This window comes from Orycteropus afer, unplaced genomic scaffold (genome assembly GCF_000298275.1).
Source record: "Orycteropus afer afer isolate SDZICR_OR568_19922 unplaced genomic scaffold, OryAfe1.0 scaffold00001, whole genome shotgun sequence".
NCBI classification, from domain to species: domain Eukaryota; kingdom Metazoa; phylum Chordata; class Mammalia; order Tubulidentata; family Orycteropodidae; genus Orycteropus; species Orycteropus afer.
Genome location: NW_006921588.1, coordinates 30,511,092 through 30,530,612, shown reverse-complemented (window position 1 = coordinate 30,530,612; position 19,521 = coordinate 30,511,092). Strand labels below are relative to the sequence as shown.

At 39.3% G+C, this 19,521-nt stretch overlaps 1 protein-coding gene across 1 annotated transcript in view; it reads left to right on the top strand.

Moving 5' to 3' along the window:
• The window catches only part of MYO3B (myosin IIIB), a 517,685-nt gene that overhangs the window by 207,502 nt on the left and 290,662 nt on the right, over positions 1 to 19,521 (top strand). Inside the window, exons 13-18 of the mRNA XM_007944671.2 lie at positions 1,452 to 1,535; positions 2,371 to 2,573; positions 7,046 to 7,144; positions 7,450 to 7,564; positions 17,580 to 17,706; positions 18,697 to 18,907. Coding sequence (XP_007942862.2) covers positions 1,452 to 1,535; positions 2,371 to 2,573; positions 7,046 to 7,144; positions 7,450 to 7,564; positions 17,580 to 17,706; positions 18,697 to 18,907 — 839 coding nt within the window. The remainder of the gene's footprint in view (positions 1 to 1,451; positions 1,536 to 2,370; positions 2,574 to 7,045; positions 7,145 to 7,449; positions 7,565 to 17,579; positions 17,707 to 18,696; positions 18,908 to 19,521) is intronic.

Below are 19,521 nucleotides of genomic sequence, written 5' to 3'. Positions count from 1 at the left end.
AGTCCTAGATTTAGGACTGGTTGAAGAATAGGTAAAACTGTGTTAGTGGAAGTATAGAATGGAGTACATGGATTCACTGTAGGAAACTTGGTGACACCAAAATCTTGTCTTTCTCTGAGACTTGTGAAATGCCCATTGATTTCATAGAGAGAGAGTGAATAGAGAGAAATATATGTTTCTCAGGTTAAGAAACTGCTCCACTAATCTCCTTTATATATGAAGAACTCCTAGAAATCAATAATGAAAAGACCAGAAATACCAAAAAAAAAAAAAAAAGACACTACATACAAGTCATACACACACAAAATATGAGGGGCCTTAAGCATATGAACAGATGGCCAGCCTCACTCAGAATAAGAGAAATGCAAATGACAACTGTAAGGAAACACCATTTTTTTGTTTGTTTGTTTGTTTCTTGGAAGGGGCACGGTGGTGAGCAGACCCTCTCAGCAGGGGAGAAGTGATGCTTTCTCCCTGCTAGGGTTTTGTTTGTTTGTTTTAAATAACTTATTTATTTTTTTGTTGTTGTTACTGAGAATAAGCACAGCAGAACATATGCCAACTTAACAATTTCTACATCCACAATTTGATGGTATTGATTACGTTCTGGGAGTTCTGTAACCATTCTCACCCTCTTTTTCAGAGTTGTTCCTCCTTCTTTTCCATAAGCTCACTGCCCCCTGAGGGAAGGGCTAGATGTAGGGAAGAAGTGGGAAGAATGCTGCAACAGTGTGGGGACTGGAGTAAATGTCCCCAAATAGAATATGTATGGATTCTTGAGTGGAAAAGCAATTTGCTCTATAAAATGTCACCCAAATAACAATAAAGAAAAAAGCAAAACAAAACTATCTATATGGAATCACAGAGACAATGGAAACTTGAAGGTTAGATAAGATCCTGAGGGGGCAGTGAAATACTATTTTTTAATCTGTCAGATTTGTAAAAACCCAACATATTCTATTGGTTGAGGCTGTACAATAGCAGACACTTCCATACATTCATACAGTACTTAGGAAAATAGTTTGGGAGTGTCTATCAAATTTATAAATATACTTACCCTTTACTCCAGCAACCCTACTTCTAGGAATTTATTCTGCAAATGAAACTGCGTACTAAAACGATAACCTATATATGCATTACATGTGTTATTCATTTCAGAATTGCCTATAAAAGCAAAAGAAAACATCCAAGCACCCATCAATATGGAACTCTTTCGATAGATTATGGTACATCTGAACAGCTATACAAAAGATGAAAGATTAAAAAAATATGCAGCTGTATAAAAGATTAACAAAACTCTCCATGTACCAAAATGGATAGATTCCTAAGTTATATTGCTCAGTGAAAAATTAAAGTTTACAGTAATGGCTATTATATGAAACCATAGTTGAACATACAAGTTGTTTACTGTGTTATTACTCCTTCACTTGACGTTGCATTTTCTGTGTCAGTGCATTGTCATCAGTGGCGAAAGTGGTTCTGGGAAGACAGAAAGTGCCCACCTGATTGTTCAGCATTTGACTTTCTTGGGAAAGGTATTGACTAACTGCTTTTTATATTGTGCCTAGAAGTTACTGTAGAATAGCGGAGTGTTTTAGAAATGACGCACATAGTGTTTTTATTACAGTTTACATGAAAACATTCCATCTTTGTTATGTTCCCTCCTGGTAGCTGTGCCTCTTAAGATGTCAGCATGCCGTCCTCCCTTCATGTAGTGAGGAAAATAATGCCAGCACGAATTTACTAGATGATCAACAATTAATTTTTCATATTTGCAATGTAATAAAAACTTTTAGTCATTAAGTACTAAAAGTAGTTAAATGCTAGGAATAGGATCAGGGAGAGCCACTGCAGTGATTTAAAAGTTGGAAAGTAGAAATCTTTGAGCTAAAAGTGAGGGAAATTTTTCAGCTTAGTGAAATGGACATTGAAGGAATGACTTGGAAAATGGTCCAGTAGCTCTTATTACATATATATTCAGAATTAGTATATTATGTGACTAAGAAAAAAATCTGAGGAATTTTTTTATAGGTGAGATTTATTGAACGTTATAATGGATGAGTAAGAAAAGAGATCTCTATTTAAAATTTTTTCTAAAAGGTTATAGCCTTTTATCTGTCAAGGATTTTAAGTGAAGTATGGCTGGATCTAGAATCTGATGCCTGAGCAGGTGACTGAATCTAGACTGCATTGGTTCATATGCAAGTGGGAAAATGCTCAAAAGAGAAAACAAGGCTGGTGGGAATTTTTCCAAATGGAGATCTTCCCAAAAAGATCGTGTGAATTTGGGTGGGCATGGAGGAGTGGCTGGCAACTTTGCGGGAATAATGTTTCTAGGAGATCCTCTTGACTGTCCTCGGTTTGGCACAGGCTAATAATCAAACCTTGAGAGAGAAAATTCTGCAAGTGAACTCCCTGGTGGAAGCCTTTGGGAATGCATGCACTGCCATCAATGACAACTCAAGCCGTTTTGGAAAATACCTGGAAATGATGTTTACGCCAACTGGAGCTGTGATGGGGGCAAGAATTTCCGAGTATCTCCTTGAAAAATCCAGAGTTATGAAACAGGCAGTGTAAGTGAACGAGTTTATTTGGTTTTCTCTGCAGTATATGCTTTGGGAACTGTAGGGGTTTCGTTTTTACCTTTCATCTCAGCAATCCCCACCGCCCCCAGCCTTCTCAAGTTGTTGTTCTTATGGGCCGTGGAGTCATACCTGACTCATAGTGACCCCTCCTTGGGTTTCCGAGGTGGTATCACTACGGAAATAGATTGCTCAACCTTTCTTCCGAGGAGTGGCTGGTGGGTTTGAACCGCCAGCTTTCTGGTTAGCAGTCATATTTCATTTTGGTAGTATGTACCGTAATCAGTAGGATTAGTTCTAGATTCAGAGAACCCCTATTTAGTGCCTTAGGTACTACGCTACCAGAGCTCCTGCCTTCTCAAAAGCAAAGAATTATTTGGGTAAAGGATCAGTGGTAGTTTCTGACCTAAAAGACTTTGAAGGGTAAACTACAAAGGGCTGGGATAGAAGTCCTTTGGGATAGGTATGCTTATTTCTCCTAAGGTGGTCATATCCAGTAGAATTTAGCAACATTACAAATACTTTAAAATATTATTTTGTTGTTGTTATGTGCCGTCGAGTCGGCCCCGACTCATAGCGACCCCTCCTTGGGTTTCCGAGGCAGTATCACTACGGAAGTAGGATTGCCCAACCTTCCTTCCGAGGAGTGGCTGGTGGGTTTGAACCGCCAGCCTTCTGGTTAGCAGTTAAGTGCTTTAGCCACTATGCTACCAGAGCTCCTAAAATATCATTAAGTCCCTTAATATTGACTTCGTCTATTTAAAAGAAGGAACTGAGTATATTTCATATGTTAATTTTTTCCCTAGACTTGGGGAAAGGGGAAAGCAAAACCCAATTATTCTGTTTTAAGAAGAGTGATAAAGCAATAGTGATTAAAGCACAGATGTTCTGAGTTCAAATGCTAGCCTCCAAACTTACTATGTGACCTTGGGCATGTCACTTAACCTCAGCTTTCTCATTTGTGAAATAGAGATGCTAATAGTGGCTACCTTGTGGGCTTATTCCTCATTATGCGAGGAATAATGAGTTCAATTTTATGAAATTTTTAAAATGCCTGGTATGATACATGCTATCAAAATGTTAGCCACTTTTCTCTTCTTCCCCTCCTCTTCATTGTTACTATCATTACAAAAGACTCGCATTCAGGAGCGCAAGTCCATTCATGCTATATCCAGTAATTACCTATTGAATACTTACATGCCAGGTCCTGTGCTGTCTGCTAGGGTTGTCAGAGTAAATAAAATGGACAAGGTCTCTGTATTTATGGAAGTTAGACTGTGTGGTGGAAGCGGAAGGGAGGAGATAGGTCACAGGCATTAAACAAGTGTTGTAATTGTTAGGTGCATAGTGACCCTATGAACAACACTATGAAATATTGTCCTGTCTTGTGCCATCCTCAGAATCATTGCTGTGTTTGAGCCCATTGTTGCAGCCATTGTGTCAATCCCTCGCATTGAGAGTTTTCTTCTTTTTCACTGACCCTTTACTCTGGTAGCAGTGCCTAAGGCATCTAACTGCTAACTAGAAGGCTGGTGGTTCAAATCGACCAGCCTCTCTGCTGAAGCAAGAATGGGCAATCTACTTCCATAAAGATTTACTGCCTCTGCAACCCAATGGGGGTCTCTATGAGTTGGAATCGACTCGACGGCAGTGAGTTTGGTCTATTGGTTTCCTTTACCGAGCGTGATATCCTTCTCCGGGGACTAATCTTTCCTGATGTCATGTCCAAAGTACGTAAGATGAAGTCTCTCCATCCTCCCCTTTAAGGGGCATCCTGGCTGTACTTCTTCCAAGACAGAGTCCTTTGTTCTTCTGGCAGTATATTATTATGTTCACTATTCTTTGCCAACACCGTAATTCAAATGCATCAATTCTTTGGTCTTCTTTATTCATTGTCCAGCTTTTGCATGTAAAAGATGATTGAGAATACCATGGCTTGGGTCAGGTGCACTTTAGTCCTGAAAGTGACATCTTTGCTTTTTAACACTTTAAAAAGGCCTTTTGCAGCAGATATGCCCAATGCAATACATCATTTGATTTATTTTCTGATGCTTCCATGGGTGTTGATTGTGGAGCCAAGTAAAATGAAATGCTTGGCAACTTCAATAATTTCTCTATTGATCACAATGTTGCTTATTGGTCCAGTTGTGAGGATTTTTTTTCCCTTTTATATTGAGGTGTAACCCATACTAAAGGCTGTAGTCTTTGATCTTCATTAGTCCTCTTCACTTCAAGTCCTCTTCACTTTCAGCAATCAAGATTGTGTGTTACCTGCATCTCACAGGTTGTTAATGAGTCTTCCTCCAAATCTGATGCCATGTTCTTCTTCATATAGTCCAGCTTCTTGGATTGTAAAACAAGAGCTTAGATATAAAACAACTGTGATAAGTACTAGGAAGCAGTATAAGGCACTATGACGGTAAAACAGGAGAAGAAAAGGACATATGGCCTAGTCCAGAAAGGAAGAGGGGCTCCCTATACACAGATATTTAATCTGAGGCTTGAAGATGGCTAGGAGTTAGCCAACAAGTTTGAAAAAAGGTAGAGGAAGTTAAGATCAGTTCATGCAGGACCTTGGAGTCAGGCTGAGGATTTTGAACCTTATTCTAATGGCAATAGGAACCTATTTAACATGTCCAAGCAGAGTAGTCACACAATTCAACTTGCCTTTTGAAATTATTATTCTAGCTTCAATGGAGAGAATAGGTTGGAGAAGATTAGGAAGGATTGTGTTAAGACCATTAGGAGTTTGTTGCCAAATCCACATGAGAAGAATATTGGCTGGGACTAAGGCATTAGCAGTGGAGATGGAAAGAAGTGAGGGATCTGAGAGATAATGTACAAGTATCACAGTCCAACTTTTGCATGCATGAAGTGATTGAAAATACTGTGGCTTGTATAATCATAATACATGATTGCCATGTTATAATGAGGAAGAGGAGGACAAGGAGGAAGAACAAGATATAAGTGGCTAACATTTTGGTAGTATGTACCATAATCAGTAGGATTAATTCTAGGTTCAGAGAACCCAAGCATTTTCCTTTATCATATACTTACCATATCCTCACAAAATAGAGACTGGCATGAAAAACAATGAACAATGACAAGAAAAAATAGAGTGAGAATCATTCAAGCTTCCTATGGCTTTTTAAGGAGCTGTGGTAGCATAGTGCCTAAGGCACTTGACTGCTAACCAGAGGCTGACAGTTCAAACCCACCAGCCACTCTTCGGAAGGAAGATGGGGCAATCTACTTCCATAGTGATACTGCCTCAGAAACCCAAGGAGGAGGGGTCGCTATGAGTCGGGTCCAACTCACAGCACATAACAACAACAACATGGCTTTTTAAGGGAGCCTGATAGCATAGTGCCTAAGGCACTTGACTGCTAACCAGAAGGCTGGATGTTCAAACCCAGCAGCCACTCTTCGGAAGGAAGGTTGGGCAATTTACTTCCATAGTGATGCTGCCTCGGAAACCCAAGGAGGGGTCACTATGAGTTGGGTCTGACTCGACGGCACATAACAACAACAACATGGTTTTTTAAAATTCACTTTTAGGAGTTTCCTCCTTCTTTGTGCCCAGATTTTGAGGAATTTAAAGCTTGTGGAGCTACTTCTGATATAATGGAAACTAGTTTTCTGTGTTCAAGTGTAAAGTGATCTTTAAAAATTGTGGAGAAAGTTCCACTCACAGCTATGTCACTTATTATTGTATGTCACTTACCAGCATATCTTTGTACCTTAGTTTCCTCATATGTAAAATGGGCATAATAATGCCAACCACATAACTCTCATTAACATTAGTAATAATGAATGCATTCAATATGATAGCACTGATGGGGTAAAATAGATTACAGACACTGAATGAAGAGAAAATTGGGCTTATTCAAGTCATCAGTTCTGTTCCCCTAACTTTTCTGACCCTGCCTTCTTCTGGGCACATACATTTGGAATGATGTTTAAAAGAATACAGAGAGTAGAAGCCTCAGTTCTGAGACAAATTTTATTCCTTTATCAGCTATGCAACTGGAAAGCCACTCACTTCCTCTCTGGGGTGCCAGAAAAGTAGGGGGTTTGGCTGATCTCTCTGAGTCAGACCCACAGTCTCTGATACTCCATTGGCTACAAACAGAAGCCATGTGGCACAAACACATAGGTGCCTGGAGTGTGTACACTCTAACCCTGTGTAAATTGAGCTGTTACCTAGAAGCATTCCAGTCTCTAAAACCTCCTTTTGCTTAAAATGAGTGTGTTTAATAATGTAACATTGTGACAATTACTATACTGCTCACATCACTATTCCTATTCTATAATTGGTATATGGCACATTTAATTGCCTGAAAATGCAGATTTGCTACAGAATAATATTTTACACAGAAAGGAAATGGTGTGAATTACTTGAGGTAGACAAGCCCAGAATATATGTTACTAATAATCTCCTTCTTTTACTTTTTTTTTTTCAGGGGAGAGAAAAATTTTCACATATTTTACTATATTTATGCTGGTCTTTATCACCAAAAGAAACTTTCTGATTTCAGACTTCCTGAGGAAAAACCTCCTAGGTAATTTTCAGAGTTTTTACTTGCTAATTTTTAATGAATGTACAATCAGTAGTTGACAAACTTAAAAATAACAGTGCTTCTTTCCTAACTGGAAGCCCATAGTTCAACAGGAGCACAGTGTTACTCTGACACGTGGGTTCATCATGAGTTAGAAGTGACTTGACGGCAACTGGTTTGGATGTTTGGTTGATTAGACTGTAAGAGAAACTGCCCTTGTAAAGAGTAGCCCAAGCAGCTCCCATCCTGGTATCTGAGTGGCCACTTTCCAAGACAATGTTTGTTTATTCATTCTCCACTTCATTTAGGTATATAGCTGATGAAACAGGAAGGGTGATACATGACATCACTTCTAAGGAGTCTTACCAAAGACAGTTTAAAGCAATTCAGCATTGCTTCAGGATTATAGGGTTCACTGACAAGGTAAGTGTCAAGAAAGAAACTCAAGTGTTAATATTCTTGGATGAATGTGAGTCAAGACGTGAATGCTGTCATTTGCAGGACATTTGCTCTTCAAATGCTATGCTAGTCGTACTATCAGGCCTTGTTACCCATAATACAGTCCCAGGACTATGGATGTTTCCATTGCCTGAGATCTCATTAGAAATGCAGACTCTCAGGTCTTTCCAAAAGTGGCTGAATCAGAAGTTGCATTTTCACAAGATGCTCAAGTGGACATTAAACAGGAGAAATACTGTTGTATGAACGACATCCCTATGAATTATCATTGTCACCAATTCTCTAGAGTTGTTGTTGTTGTTATGTGCTGTCGAGTCGGACCCGACTCATAGCGACCCCTCCTTGGGTTTCCCAGGCAGTATCACTACGGAAGTAGATTGCCCCACCTTCCTTCCGAGGAGTTGTTGGTGGGTTTGAACCACCAGTCTTCTGGTTAGCAGTCAAGTGCCTTAGGCAATTCTCTAGAGAGGTAATAAAAAAACACTAAAACAATGCCAACCTGTTTTGAGTTGGGGTTCCTTCCAACCATTAAAGTGAATTGTGTAATAGGAATACAGGGATATATAGGTTACACCCAAGACACAGAAATATATTTATGCAAGTAGTTTATTGTACAAGATAAATTAATTTGTCAAATCCACATGAGAACCCTTCCAACTTTCTTGCAGTCACTTCCTTCTCCTTGGATACTTGGTGGCACATTATTAACTATAGCTCTAAGTACTGTACTACTCTTATCATACTAGATACAGCCTGTCTCTATTAAATATATGCTAGGGGTGACAGAAAATATTTATAACCCTAGGCTCAAATATTATTCTGTGATACATTTGTGTCATAGTTTCTGGGCTTCACGCCATCAATTGTGCAAAATGTATAGATTCTTGCTTTTTCAACAAAGGAGGTGAATGATTAGGAGTTAGGTGAGGATGTTAAATCTTAAGGGGTTAGATTACAACACACTCCAGTTACCCTGAGACAGTCACTCTGGATAAAGGATTGCTTCTGTAATCCAATGAGTTTGGCTCGCCTTTACCTCCCCAGCATGGTTGATTTTAGTCATAATAATATCTTTCTTTTTTCTAGTCAGCTGTTAATTTTCTCTGTCAGCCTCCCACAGACTTTAAACTGATAGACAGTGGAAAATCCCAAAGGTCAAATAAAAATAGAATTATATTTCCTTTGCCTCTTACAAGAGAGCAATTAAACAGGCTCTGGCATTGTTAAAGGACTTTTACAGTTATTAATTTATAGAGCTGGTTTTTATCAAACACATATCACCAGAAAAGTCAAAGCATAGTGGAGATGGCAGTAGAGCCATTTTAAGTCACCTGGATCACTCCAAATTTTTGGGGAGCATATTTACTTAACAGATACAGAAACAAAAGAGAAGTTGTTCCATACAAAACAAACAACATAACCACTGCCATGGGGTTGGAGCTACTTATAGCGACCCCTCCTTGGGTTTCCGAGGCAGTATCACTACAGAAGTAGATTGCCCAACTTTCCTTCTGAGGAGTGGCTGGGGGGTTTGAACCATCAGTCTTCTGGTTAGCAGTCAAATGCCTTAGGCACTAGAGCTCCTAGTTGTTCCATAAGGTTAATAATACTGTACTTTCAATGAGTACAAAGACATGCTTTAGAATACTAAGAAGAGATTGGTCCTAGTTCTAAAAGAAGGTATAGGGTGACCCTGTTCTAATAATAGAAATGTATTGCAAATAACTAAGCAGATGCTATCTGTGTTAAGATAACAAAATTGAAATTAGAAGAAATTAAGTATGTATCCTTGAAATAAACATCTCTACCCTCTGTGGGAAAATGTACAGTAGAAGTGAATGAATAATTGCATGAATGAATATGCAAAGCAAGAAATATAAAAGTTAGTAAACATTCTTAATTTGTGTCTGATGTGGTCTGCTTTATGAGTAGCTAGAAAGTAATTGTACATATGTCTACATACCTACACCATGTCCCGTACTAATGCATACTGCAAATAAACCAATTTATGTCAGCACCCTTGGAAATGAAAGGAAGACACTGGATCTTAGTTCTCTGACCCTAAATTCTATGGTAAATCTCTATAGACAACCTGTTTTACTGAATTAACAAAGCAGTTCATTTTATATTTATAAACTCAAAGTACTTTGCCTAAATTCAGAAAGATTTCACTGATTGGGGTCAGGCAGCAGATGCCAAATGGCCTGTGTGACAGAACTTTATCTTAAGTTTTCCTGGCAGGCATTTCTAGACAGAACTTAAATGAAATGGTCAGTTCAATCAAAATTATGGTCCCTGTCCTTTCTTATAGTGTCACAAATTCCATGCAGGGATCTCTTCAGTTTCATCCAAAACATTAGAGCAAAATTATGAGGAGCAAGTTTATACCAGGCACATGAATTTTAATTCGGGAACACCATCCAAAAGTATCTGAAAGAACACTTAACCCTGGGCTTACTGTAAAGAAACCTCTCTGATGGTAGGAGTCTCTTACTAATGATGGTTTATTACAGGGGCTTGGAGAAATTATACTTAAAACCCTATTGTGAAGATCAGTGCTTTTCAATTCCTATTTTTAGAGCCAAACCATACCAAAAAAACCAAAGCAAACCCACTGCCATCAAGTCAATTCTGACTCATTGCAATCCCCATTGGGTTTCTAAGGTGGTCAGTCTTTAGGGAAATAGATTGCCCATTCTTGCTTCCATGGAGTGGCTGGTGGGTTTGAACCACCAAACTTCTGGTTAGCAGTCAGATGCCTTTGGCACTGTGCCACCAGAGCTCCTAAACATAATATTCTTGTTTAATATTGTGCCTGTTTTGCTGGTATAGTAATTATCATTACATACTAAATGAGTTTAGTTTTAGATGTGTTTATATTTAATAGTACATGGACACTTTTTTGGCTGATGGTCTGAGTGATGGTCAAGATTTTTTTTTTTCTGCAGATCCCTAGATGAAGAGGTTAGGGAGAAGCCTTTGAGATTAAGGCAAAATATAATCTCTTTCTTCAAAATAGATTTTGAATTGAGAGAGTTAAAGAGAGACTGGAGGGTTATCTCTTAAAATGTAACTTGGGGGTCTTGAACATTTTCAGTGTTTTAATGCCAGGCAATAAGACTTACTATTGACTTTTTTTTTTTTTTCTATTGTGATTTGGATGAAAGTTTACAGAGCAAATTCATTTTCCATACAACAGTTCATACACATTTTATTTTGTGACATTGATCTCAATCCCCATAATGTAACAACTCTCTTCCCACTTCCTTCTTGTGTCTGCCTGTTCCCTGTGTCCTTCTTTCCTATGCATTCCTGCCCTCTGAGCTGTCTCCCTGTGCAAATACTGCCCTTCTGATCTCCCCTGGCTGATTGTTCTGAGCAATGTACCTACCTGGTTCACTGTATATGCCTGGCTGTTGTTTGGCTGGAAGCCACAGAAGTGAGTTTAATTCCAGGCCAAAAGGTGACAAGGGACCATAGTTTTGGGGGTTTCATCAATCTATCAAACAGTAAGCCTGATCTTTTTTATGACTTTGAGTTTTGTTTCACATTTTTCTTCCACTCTATCTGTCTATCTTATTTTGATCCCTTTCTGAGTGGTTGACAGTGGCAGCCAGACACCATCTTCTGCTCTCAGGGTCGTGCAGGTTGTGGATCACATGGTCCATTAGTCCCTTGGACTAATTGTTTCTGTGTATCTTTGGTTTTCTTCATTCTTCTTTGCTCCAGACAAGGAGAGATCAATTGTTGAATCTTAGATGGCCACTTGTAAGCTTTTAAGACCCCAGTCACTACTCACTAAAGTAGGATGTAGAACAATGTTGTTGTGCAGTATGTTATACCAATTGAGCTTGATAAGAGCTTATGAAGGAGAAGGCCTTTCGGTTGAACCTAGTGTAGTGCTTAGAGCTGAAATGATGAAAAACTAAAAAGACTGATGAAAAAAAAAAATAAACAAGTTAAAGAGATACTGGAAGAAGAAGTAACTTCCTAAGGAGGTACCAGAGAAACAATACCTGAAATGCCTATGACCAAGGCCAAAGGTAATTTCCTTCAGTCAAGTCCAGGCTAACAAAGAATATAAAGTCTCAAGATTAGCCTCAATTTTACCTGGAGAATATCTACATGAATGAAAGAAGTGTCTCCTGACAAAAAGAGCCAATCAAATCTCATCATTCTACACTGGAACTTTAACAGAGAAATGCTCGTCCTATCTCATTTTTTAAAAATTTTTATTGTGATTTGGGTAAAAGTTTAAGAGCACATTCATTCTACATACAGCAGTTCATACACATTTTGTTTCATGACACTGACTGCAATTCCCCACAGTGTAACAACTCTCTTGCCACTTCCTCCCTGTAGTTATTTCTTCCCTGTGTCCTTTCCTCTCATGCACTCCTGCCCTCCAAGCTATCTCCCTGTGCGAACCCTGCCCTTCTGTTCTCCCATGATTGATTGCTCCAAGGAGTGTATCTACCTGATGTAAATGTTCACCCCATATGCCTGTCTATTGTTTAGCTGGAAGCCACAGGAGTAAGTTCAGTTCCAGACCTGAAGGGTAACTAGGAAACATAGTCTCAGGGGTCTCGCCAGGCTCTATCAGAGCAGCAAATCTCATCTTTTTTTTTTATTTTTTATTTTATGATTTTGAGTTTTGTTCCACATTGTTCTCCCACTGTATCTGGGATCTGCACTGATCTCTTTCCGAGTGGTTGACAGTGGTAGCCGGGCACCATCTAGTTCTTCTGGTCTCATAGTCATATAGGTTGAGGATTGCATAGTCTACTACTAGTCCCTTAGACTAATTATTTCCATGTATCTTTGGTTTTCTTCATTATTCTGCTCTGGACAAGGAGAGACCCATCATTGCATCTAGATGGTTGCATCCAAGCTTTTAAGATCCCAGTTGCTATTTACCAAAGTAAGATGTAAAACAATGTTTTTGTGTAGTATGTTATGCCAATTGAGCTTGATGTCCCCTGTGACCATAGTCCTGAGCCCACAGGTCCAAGTACTCACTCCCTATAGGTAGCTGGCTGTGGCCAAGAAGCCATCACAACCTTGTCCCTTGTCAGCTCTACTATGCACCTGGACATTCTTACAGCATACACAAATACACATGTAGAAACATTGTCTCCCAAACCTATACATGGTCATGGGCATGCTCCTCCCTGCCTAGACATACCTGATCATTCAGTCTGTCCACCCATCTATCTACCTGTCTTCTACCTCACTTTTGTGATTGGTGGCAAAACTGACTTCATACTCATCAATAATAAAATGAAAAACCCATCTGAAGGAGTTGTTAATCTTCTTGACTGGCCAGACAGGTACAACACCTCATTAGCACTTCACCTCTGCCAAATGATGAGCAAGAGATCCTACTGCCCTTATCCAACATCCACCTGGCTGCAATGTCACACATCCCACACCTAAACAGTTCCTGAAGGCCATCTGCACTTGCACTGAAACCCCTTTATATCTCACTACCTACTGAGACACCAATTTGTGCATGCAAAAATTAGCATCCATTTGGGTAACACTACCTCACAGTGGATATGGTGATGTCCTGCTCTGAACTCTAGAGAACTCACGGACTGCTAACATCAACCTGGAAGGATCTCACAGTCCCATAAGGGCTGTGGAAGGACCCTGACCACCCAACACTTATCACTCAATATCAAGGAAAGAACCTGCTCTCCCACTTTCACTCAATCCAGTAAGGGAAGACATATGAGCCTAATCACATAGTACTTGCATGTAAGTATGATCTGCCATACCCACTAGTGAGAGGAAATCATGCCTAGCAAATAGATACCACTAAAATCACTCATAGACCTGAACCACAAAACAACAACAATTAAAATAATACAGAAGAAAAATGACATTGTAAAGAGAAAGAGAAGAAAAAAAGCTCTAGATACATCAAACAACACACACACACACACAAATCAGTACAAAACAAACATACATTCAATCAATAAACAAAATGCATAAAAAAATAACACTTGAATGCCTTGGAGACAGCAGACAATAACAAATCTTATGAAGAAACTAGATAAAATGGCTCAAACAACTGAGCAGAATAAAGGGGCAGAAAACTTTCCTGAGGAAGAAATGGTAATAGCTCTACCTGATAAGGAATTCAAAAGACTTATGTATAGGATTCTTAAAGAAATCAAGAGAAAACACAGACAAAATGCTAGAAGAATTCAGGAAAAGAATACACAAACAAAATAACAAAATAAATATATAATTAAGAACAAGACAAACACAACTAGAAATCCAGAAGATTAACAATACAGTATCAGAAATAGATAACACAATGAAAGGACTTACCCACTGTCATCAAATGATTCTGACTCATACTGACCCTATAGGACAGAGAAGGACATAGAAGAAGAATTGAATCAGTGGAAGAAAGAATCAGTGAAACAGAGGCAAATCCCTTGATACTAATTTGTTTGAGGAACAATCAGAAAAAGAATAAATAAAGCCTGAGAGTTATGTGGGATGCTATTGAGAGGAAAAATTTACATGTAATAGGAATTCCAGAAGAGGAGGAGAGAAAAACAAGCACAGAGAGAGTTTTTGAAGATTTATTGGCAGAAAACTTCCCTAACATCATGAAAGATGACATGGTTTCCATCCAAGAAGCTCAATGAACCCCATGCAAGATAGACTCCAAAAAAGTCATCAAGACATATCATAATCAAACTGTCCAAAACCAAAGAAAAGTCTGCGAGCAGTTTGTGAAAAATGAAATATCACCTGCAAAGGGGCACCAATAAGACTAAGTGCTGATTTCTTGGCAGAAACCATGCAGTCAAGAAGGCAATGAAATGACATATATAAAACAAAGAAAAGAATTGCCAACTAAGAATCATATATCCAGCAAAATTGTCTTTCAGATATAATGGTGAAACTGGGACATTCTCAGATAAACAGAAATTAAGGGAATATGTAAAAACCAGACCAACTATACTGGAAATATTAAAGGGAATCCTTCAGACAGAGAACTAATGACATCAGATAACAACCTGAGATTAAGACACATGACAGCATCACCCAGATAAGAAATCTCAAGAGTAAAATTCCACTGCAAAACTGAAAACAGGGAATCAGAGATGTCATATGTAAACGATGACAACTTCAAAACAAAAAGGGGCAAAGAAAAAAGAGAAGAGAGAAGGAAAAGTAAATGGTGCCAGCATTAGCTGCCAAGCACAGCTGCAACAGGAACATGGAGCTCACTCCGGGAAAGCTCACACTGCCTTTCATGGAGGGGTGGGTGGGGGCAGGAACAAAGAGAAAGAGAAAGGAAGAAGAAAAAAGATAGCGTGAAGAGGAAGAAGCCAAAGAAAACAAAGAACAGAAAAGCAAGCAGCAGAAGAGGGAAGAACTAAGAAGGAAAAAAGAAAACAAAAGGAAGAAAGAAAAAAAGAAGCACAGTACTGTCAAAAGTGCCAGCCATCAAATGTGGCTGCATGGAAGCACAGTGCTGGCTCCACCAGAATGTGCACTTCCAAGCGGGGAGGGAGGTGGAACAGGCATTACTAACCACATAGGCAGCCGGGCAGTGTCTCCTGTTCTACAGGGAAGATGAAAGGATAGAAGGACTGAGCAGAAAGAGTGGGGAGAAAAAAAAAAAAAAAAAAGCCCGTGACTGACAGTGGGGGGAGTTTGACTGCAGCCTGCCGTGTGGGGGTGAGAAGAGCCATGTTACTTACTAGTCAATGGTAGGTTGTACAAGGTAAGGAGGGAGGACACAGTTCTCTGGTTGTCTGATCACCAGTATGGGTGCTGGTGTAGTCCTGGGTAAGTGGAGCTGGTTCTTTGGTTTCTGGTCTGATTGGAACACTACTTGCCATAATTCAAAATGGCCATACTGCCAGTGAGCAACTTACTTTCAAATGGTTCAGAAAGAAATGTGTGTTATAGACACACACATATACGTACATACACATGTATACACACAAGTTTATATATGTGGGAGAGAGAAAAAGCAAATATGATAATGATGAGTAAATTGAGGGTAATCACTATATTGTTTTTTCTAATATTTCTTCATATTTAAAACTTTTCCAAATAAAAAGTTGGAGGGGAAAAAAAGATATAACAGATGTAGAAATGGCTGCTGAGCAGTCTGTGTTTTACCCTCTGGGATCTGCCTTGCTCAGAAGTAGCTCAGTGTATTCAGCAAGCTCATACTGTATTGATCAAGGTAATGAGGTGCTGTCATGTTAAATCCAGGCAAGTCCCAAAAACACATTTGGAAGGTGTTCTGCTCAGCCATTCTTAAGTTGTGCAATTAAAACAGTGATTCTTAAAGTCAGAAACATGACATCTTGCCTTTGATTTAGAAGTTTGAAGAACAATATTTATCTATAATAGAAGCTGGTTTTAAAATCATTTGTCTTTGAAGCATTATCCACCAGATGTCACTGTTACAGTCCATGTTCCAGGTTTTTGGCTTTACTGAGTAATGTTTACAGAAAGGCTCATGTTGGGGGCAATGCTTTATCAATGGCTTAATGGCAATTCCTATTAGGTTACTGCTATGTACAGTACTAAATCAAGTTCCCTGTTTTTACGGAAACAAGTTTCTCTGTCTATAAGTTTTACAGAAATTTCTTGGCTATGTATTCCATTATCTTACCTGTAGAAAATGCAGATGCTTAGATAAATAAATGTAATTTATATTTTTTCTACCAAGAATGCTACTTATGTATTCAACTTTCAGTATAAAAAATAGGACTTAGATAATATCCAGTGAGTCTTTCAAAATATTTCTTGACCTCATTCATAACTGTATTCTCCATCATTAAACTTTAAAATATTCTGATGAATCATCAATGGATGTCCTCCCAATTATTTCATGAAAGCTACATTCCAATGGGCGTCTCTGGGAGGTGTATATGGTTAGTTCTGCTGCTAACCAAAACATTTGAAGCTGGAGTCCACCCCAAGGCGCCTCAGAAAAAGGGCTTGTTAAACTACTTCTGAAAAATCAACAATTAATAACCCTATGGAGCACAGTTGTGGAACAAAACCCAAAATCACGAAAAATACTAGCCTTACTGGTCTGACATAAACTGGTAAGCACCCCTGAGACTAAGGCTCCAAGTCACCCTTCGGGCCTGGAAATGTATTCACTTCCATGGCTTAAGTCTCAGCCTAACAATAGGCAGGGCTACAAGCTGAACAACTACATCAGGGAGATGCAGTCCTTGGAGCAATCAACCACGGGAGATCCAGAGGGAAGCATTTGCACAGGAAGAAAGGTAGGGAGGTGGGAATGCACAGGCAGAAGGATACAGGGAAAGGGTAACCACAGGGAAGAAGTGGGAGGTGAGATGTTACACTGCAGGGAATGTAACCAGCATCACACGAAAAAATGTGTATGAACTGTTGAATGTAAAATGAATCTGCTTTATAAAATTTCACCCAAATCACAACAAAAAGATTAAAAAAAAAAAAAAAAAAAGAGGCTAAGGAAACATCTCTTTTGCTTTGAAGAAAGGACCATTCCTAAATTTGGGAGCTAGTATTAAGAGAAAAGGTTAAAGTGGCTTCAAACAAAGAAAAGCTGTTCTCTTTTACGTAACCATTCAAAGATAAGTGTTTCATGTCACAGAATAGCTCCTGTCCTTCGTTGCTCAAAAGCATCCTGATCAATAGTCTGGTTGGAGCTAGGTTTCTGGGAGTTCCAGCCAGCAATAGTGGTAAACAAAGTGTGGAGGAGACATGCTTAAGCCCTTGGGCCAGAGTGGCCCACATCATTCTACTTGCACCATTGGTAAGAATTTAATTACAGGGCCATCCTAACTGCTGCAGAGATTGGGAAACTTATCTGTGTGCACAGGATAGGGGAGAGAATGGACTTCAGTGCACAACTGGCTGTTTCCACTCCAGGGCCAGTGCTTCATTGGTCTGATTGGCAATGACCTTCAAACATGGCTTTTGGTGTCCTTTTCAGGAGGTGCACTCAGTGTACAGAATTTTGGCCGGTATTTTGAATATTGGAAACATTGAATTTACAGCTATTTCTTCTCAACATCAAACTGATAAAAGTGAGGTTCCCAATGCCGAAGCTTTGAAAAATGGTAATTATTTGCTGCTGTTTAATGTCTTCTGCCAAAATGCACGTTTCTTTCACTTTGTTTGTTATTTGAGACAATAAAACATAGTGTGGCTGTTGTTCTTTCTACTGACTGTGGGTATTTTCACTAATCAATCTTTCCCAGAAGACGCCCTTTGAAGCACAGTGTTCTTGCCGTAGCTGGAAATAGGTGTTCTGCAGAAAAGATCCCCATGGCAGTAGACTATGGCAGTGGTTCGCAATCCTGGAAATTTTTGCAAATCATCTGCAACCTTTGGGCCCCGCTCTGAATCCATTGAATCAGCATCTGCAGGGGAGAAAGCAGACTCCGATTTACTTTTAGGCTCCATAAATAATTATGGCAGCCCAAGGAATGAGAATCCTGAACAGATTTAAATAAAGGAAAATCCTTTATGTAAAACTGCAGGCCTTTTTAGGGCCTTTAGTATACTGATGTGCTTTATGACTTTCTAAGAGGAGAATAGGTTGTTTTGTGCCATCAAGTGGATTCCAACTCACAGCAACCCTGTATGACAGAGCAGAACTGTCCCATAGTGTATCCTAGGCTATAATCTTTATGGGAGCAGATGGCCAGATCTTTGCTCTCGTGCTACTAGAGGGTTTGAACTGCTGACTTTTCACTAAGCACCAGAGTGCTTAACTTTTGTGTGATCAGGGCTCCTTTTAAGAGGGGAAAAAAATCCACAGAAATTCCCCCAATTTATTTGACCAGAGACCACCCCTTCCTTCCCCACTCCATTTTTTTTTTTTTTTTTTGGTAACATCAAACACCTATGAAGGGCTTCCAGAACAATTTGGGAGACATTGCATCAGTTTGGATGCCTTTTGGGATTAGGGACTTAGCTTGTTTATGTTTAACTTGTAAGTGCCTACAATAGACACTGGCGCATAATAGGTATTGTGTAAGTGCTGAATGAATGAATAAATGAATGAATGGCTACATTACCCAGTGCCATCCTTCTCTTTTTTCCAGCTGCCTGTCTTCTCTGCATCGGCCCCAAAGAGCTCCAGGAGGCTCTTACCTCTCACTGTGTGGTCACCAGGGGAGAAACCATCGTCCGTGCCAACACTGTTGACAGGGCAGAGGACGTCCGGGATGCCATGTCCAAAGCCTTGTATGGGCGGCTCTTCAGCTGGATTGTAAACCGCATCAATACACTCCTTCAGCCAGACAAAAAGATATGGTGGGTTCTCACCGAAGCAGAGGCCTCAAGGGAGCTGTCATCTACCCTAGTGTCTCTAAGAGTTTGCAAGAAGAAGTGTTTGGTCCTCTCTTGGGTTTTCTTTAGTGAAACTCTCAGGCTTACTGCTTTAAAAGATGTGATGGGGTGCAGGAGAGCTGGAGAGTTCGTATCTGAGAAGGGAATGATAGTGTAGGTTTAAGAGAACAGGCTAGGTTGGAAGCTGAGCTATGCAGACTGGGTTCAAATCCATGCTCTGTAGCTTAACTGGCTACATGTTCTTAATGACAATTTTCTCAACTCTAAAATGGGAACAATAATAATATTCTCTCCATAGAGTTGTTTTTAGGGTCAAATGAGACATTTTGTGAAAAGTTTTAAGTCTTATATTATTATTGTATTTTCTTTTCTAAGCATTAGTGGTATCTTATATACAACAGAAGTGACAATATCAAATTCTAAAATATATTCTTCCAGTTAAGGTTTGTGGATAGGTAGTCAGAAGAAGGGATGGATGGAAGTTGTAGCCTCGTCATCAAATAGAGCAATTGTTCTTTAATCTGTTTTATGTACGGAGCTTCTGAGTAAGTGTTAAAGAATTTTATTGCAAAAAGTTG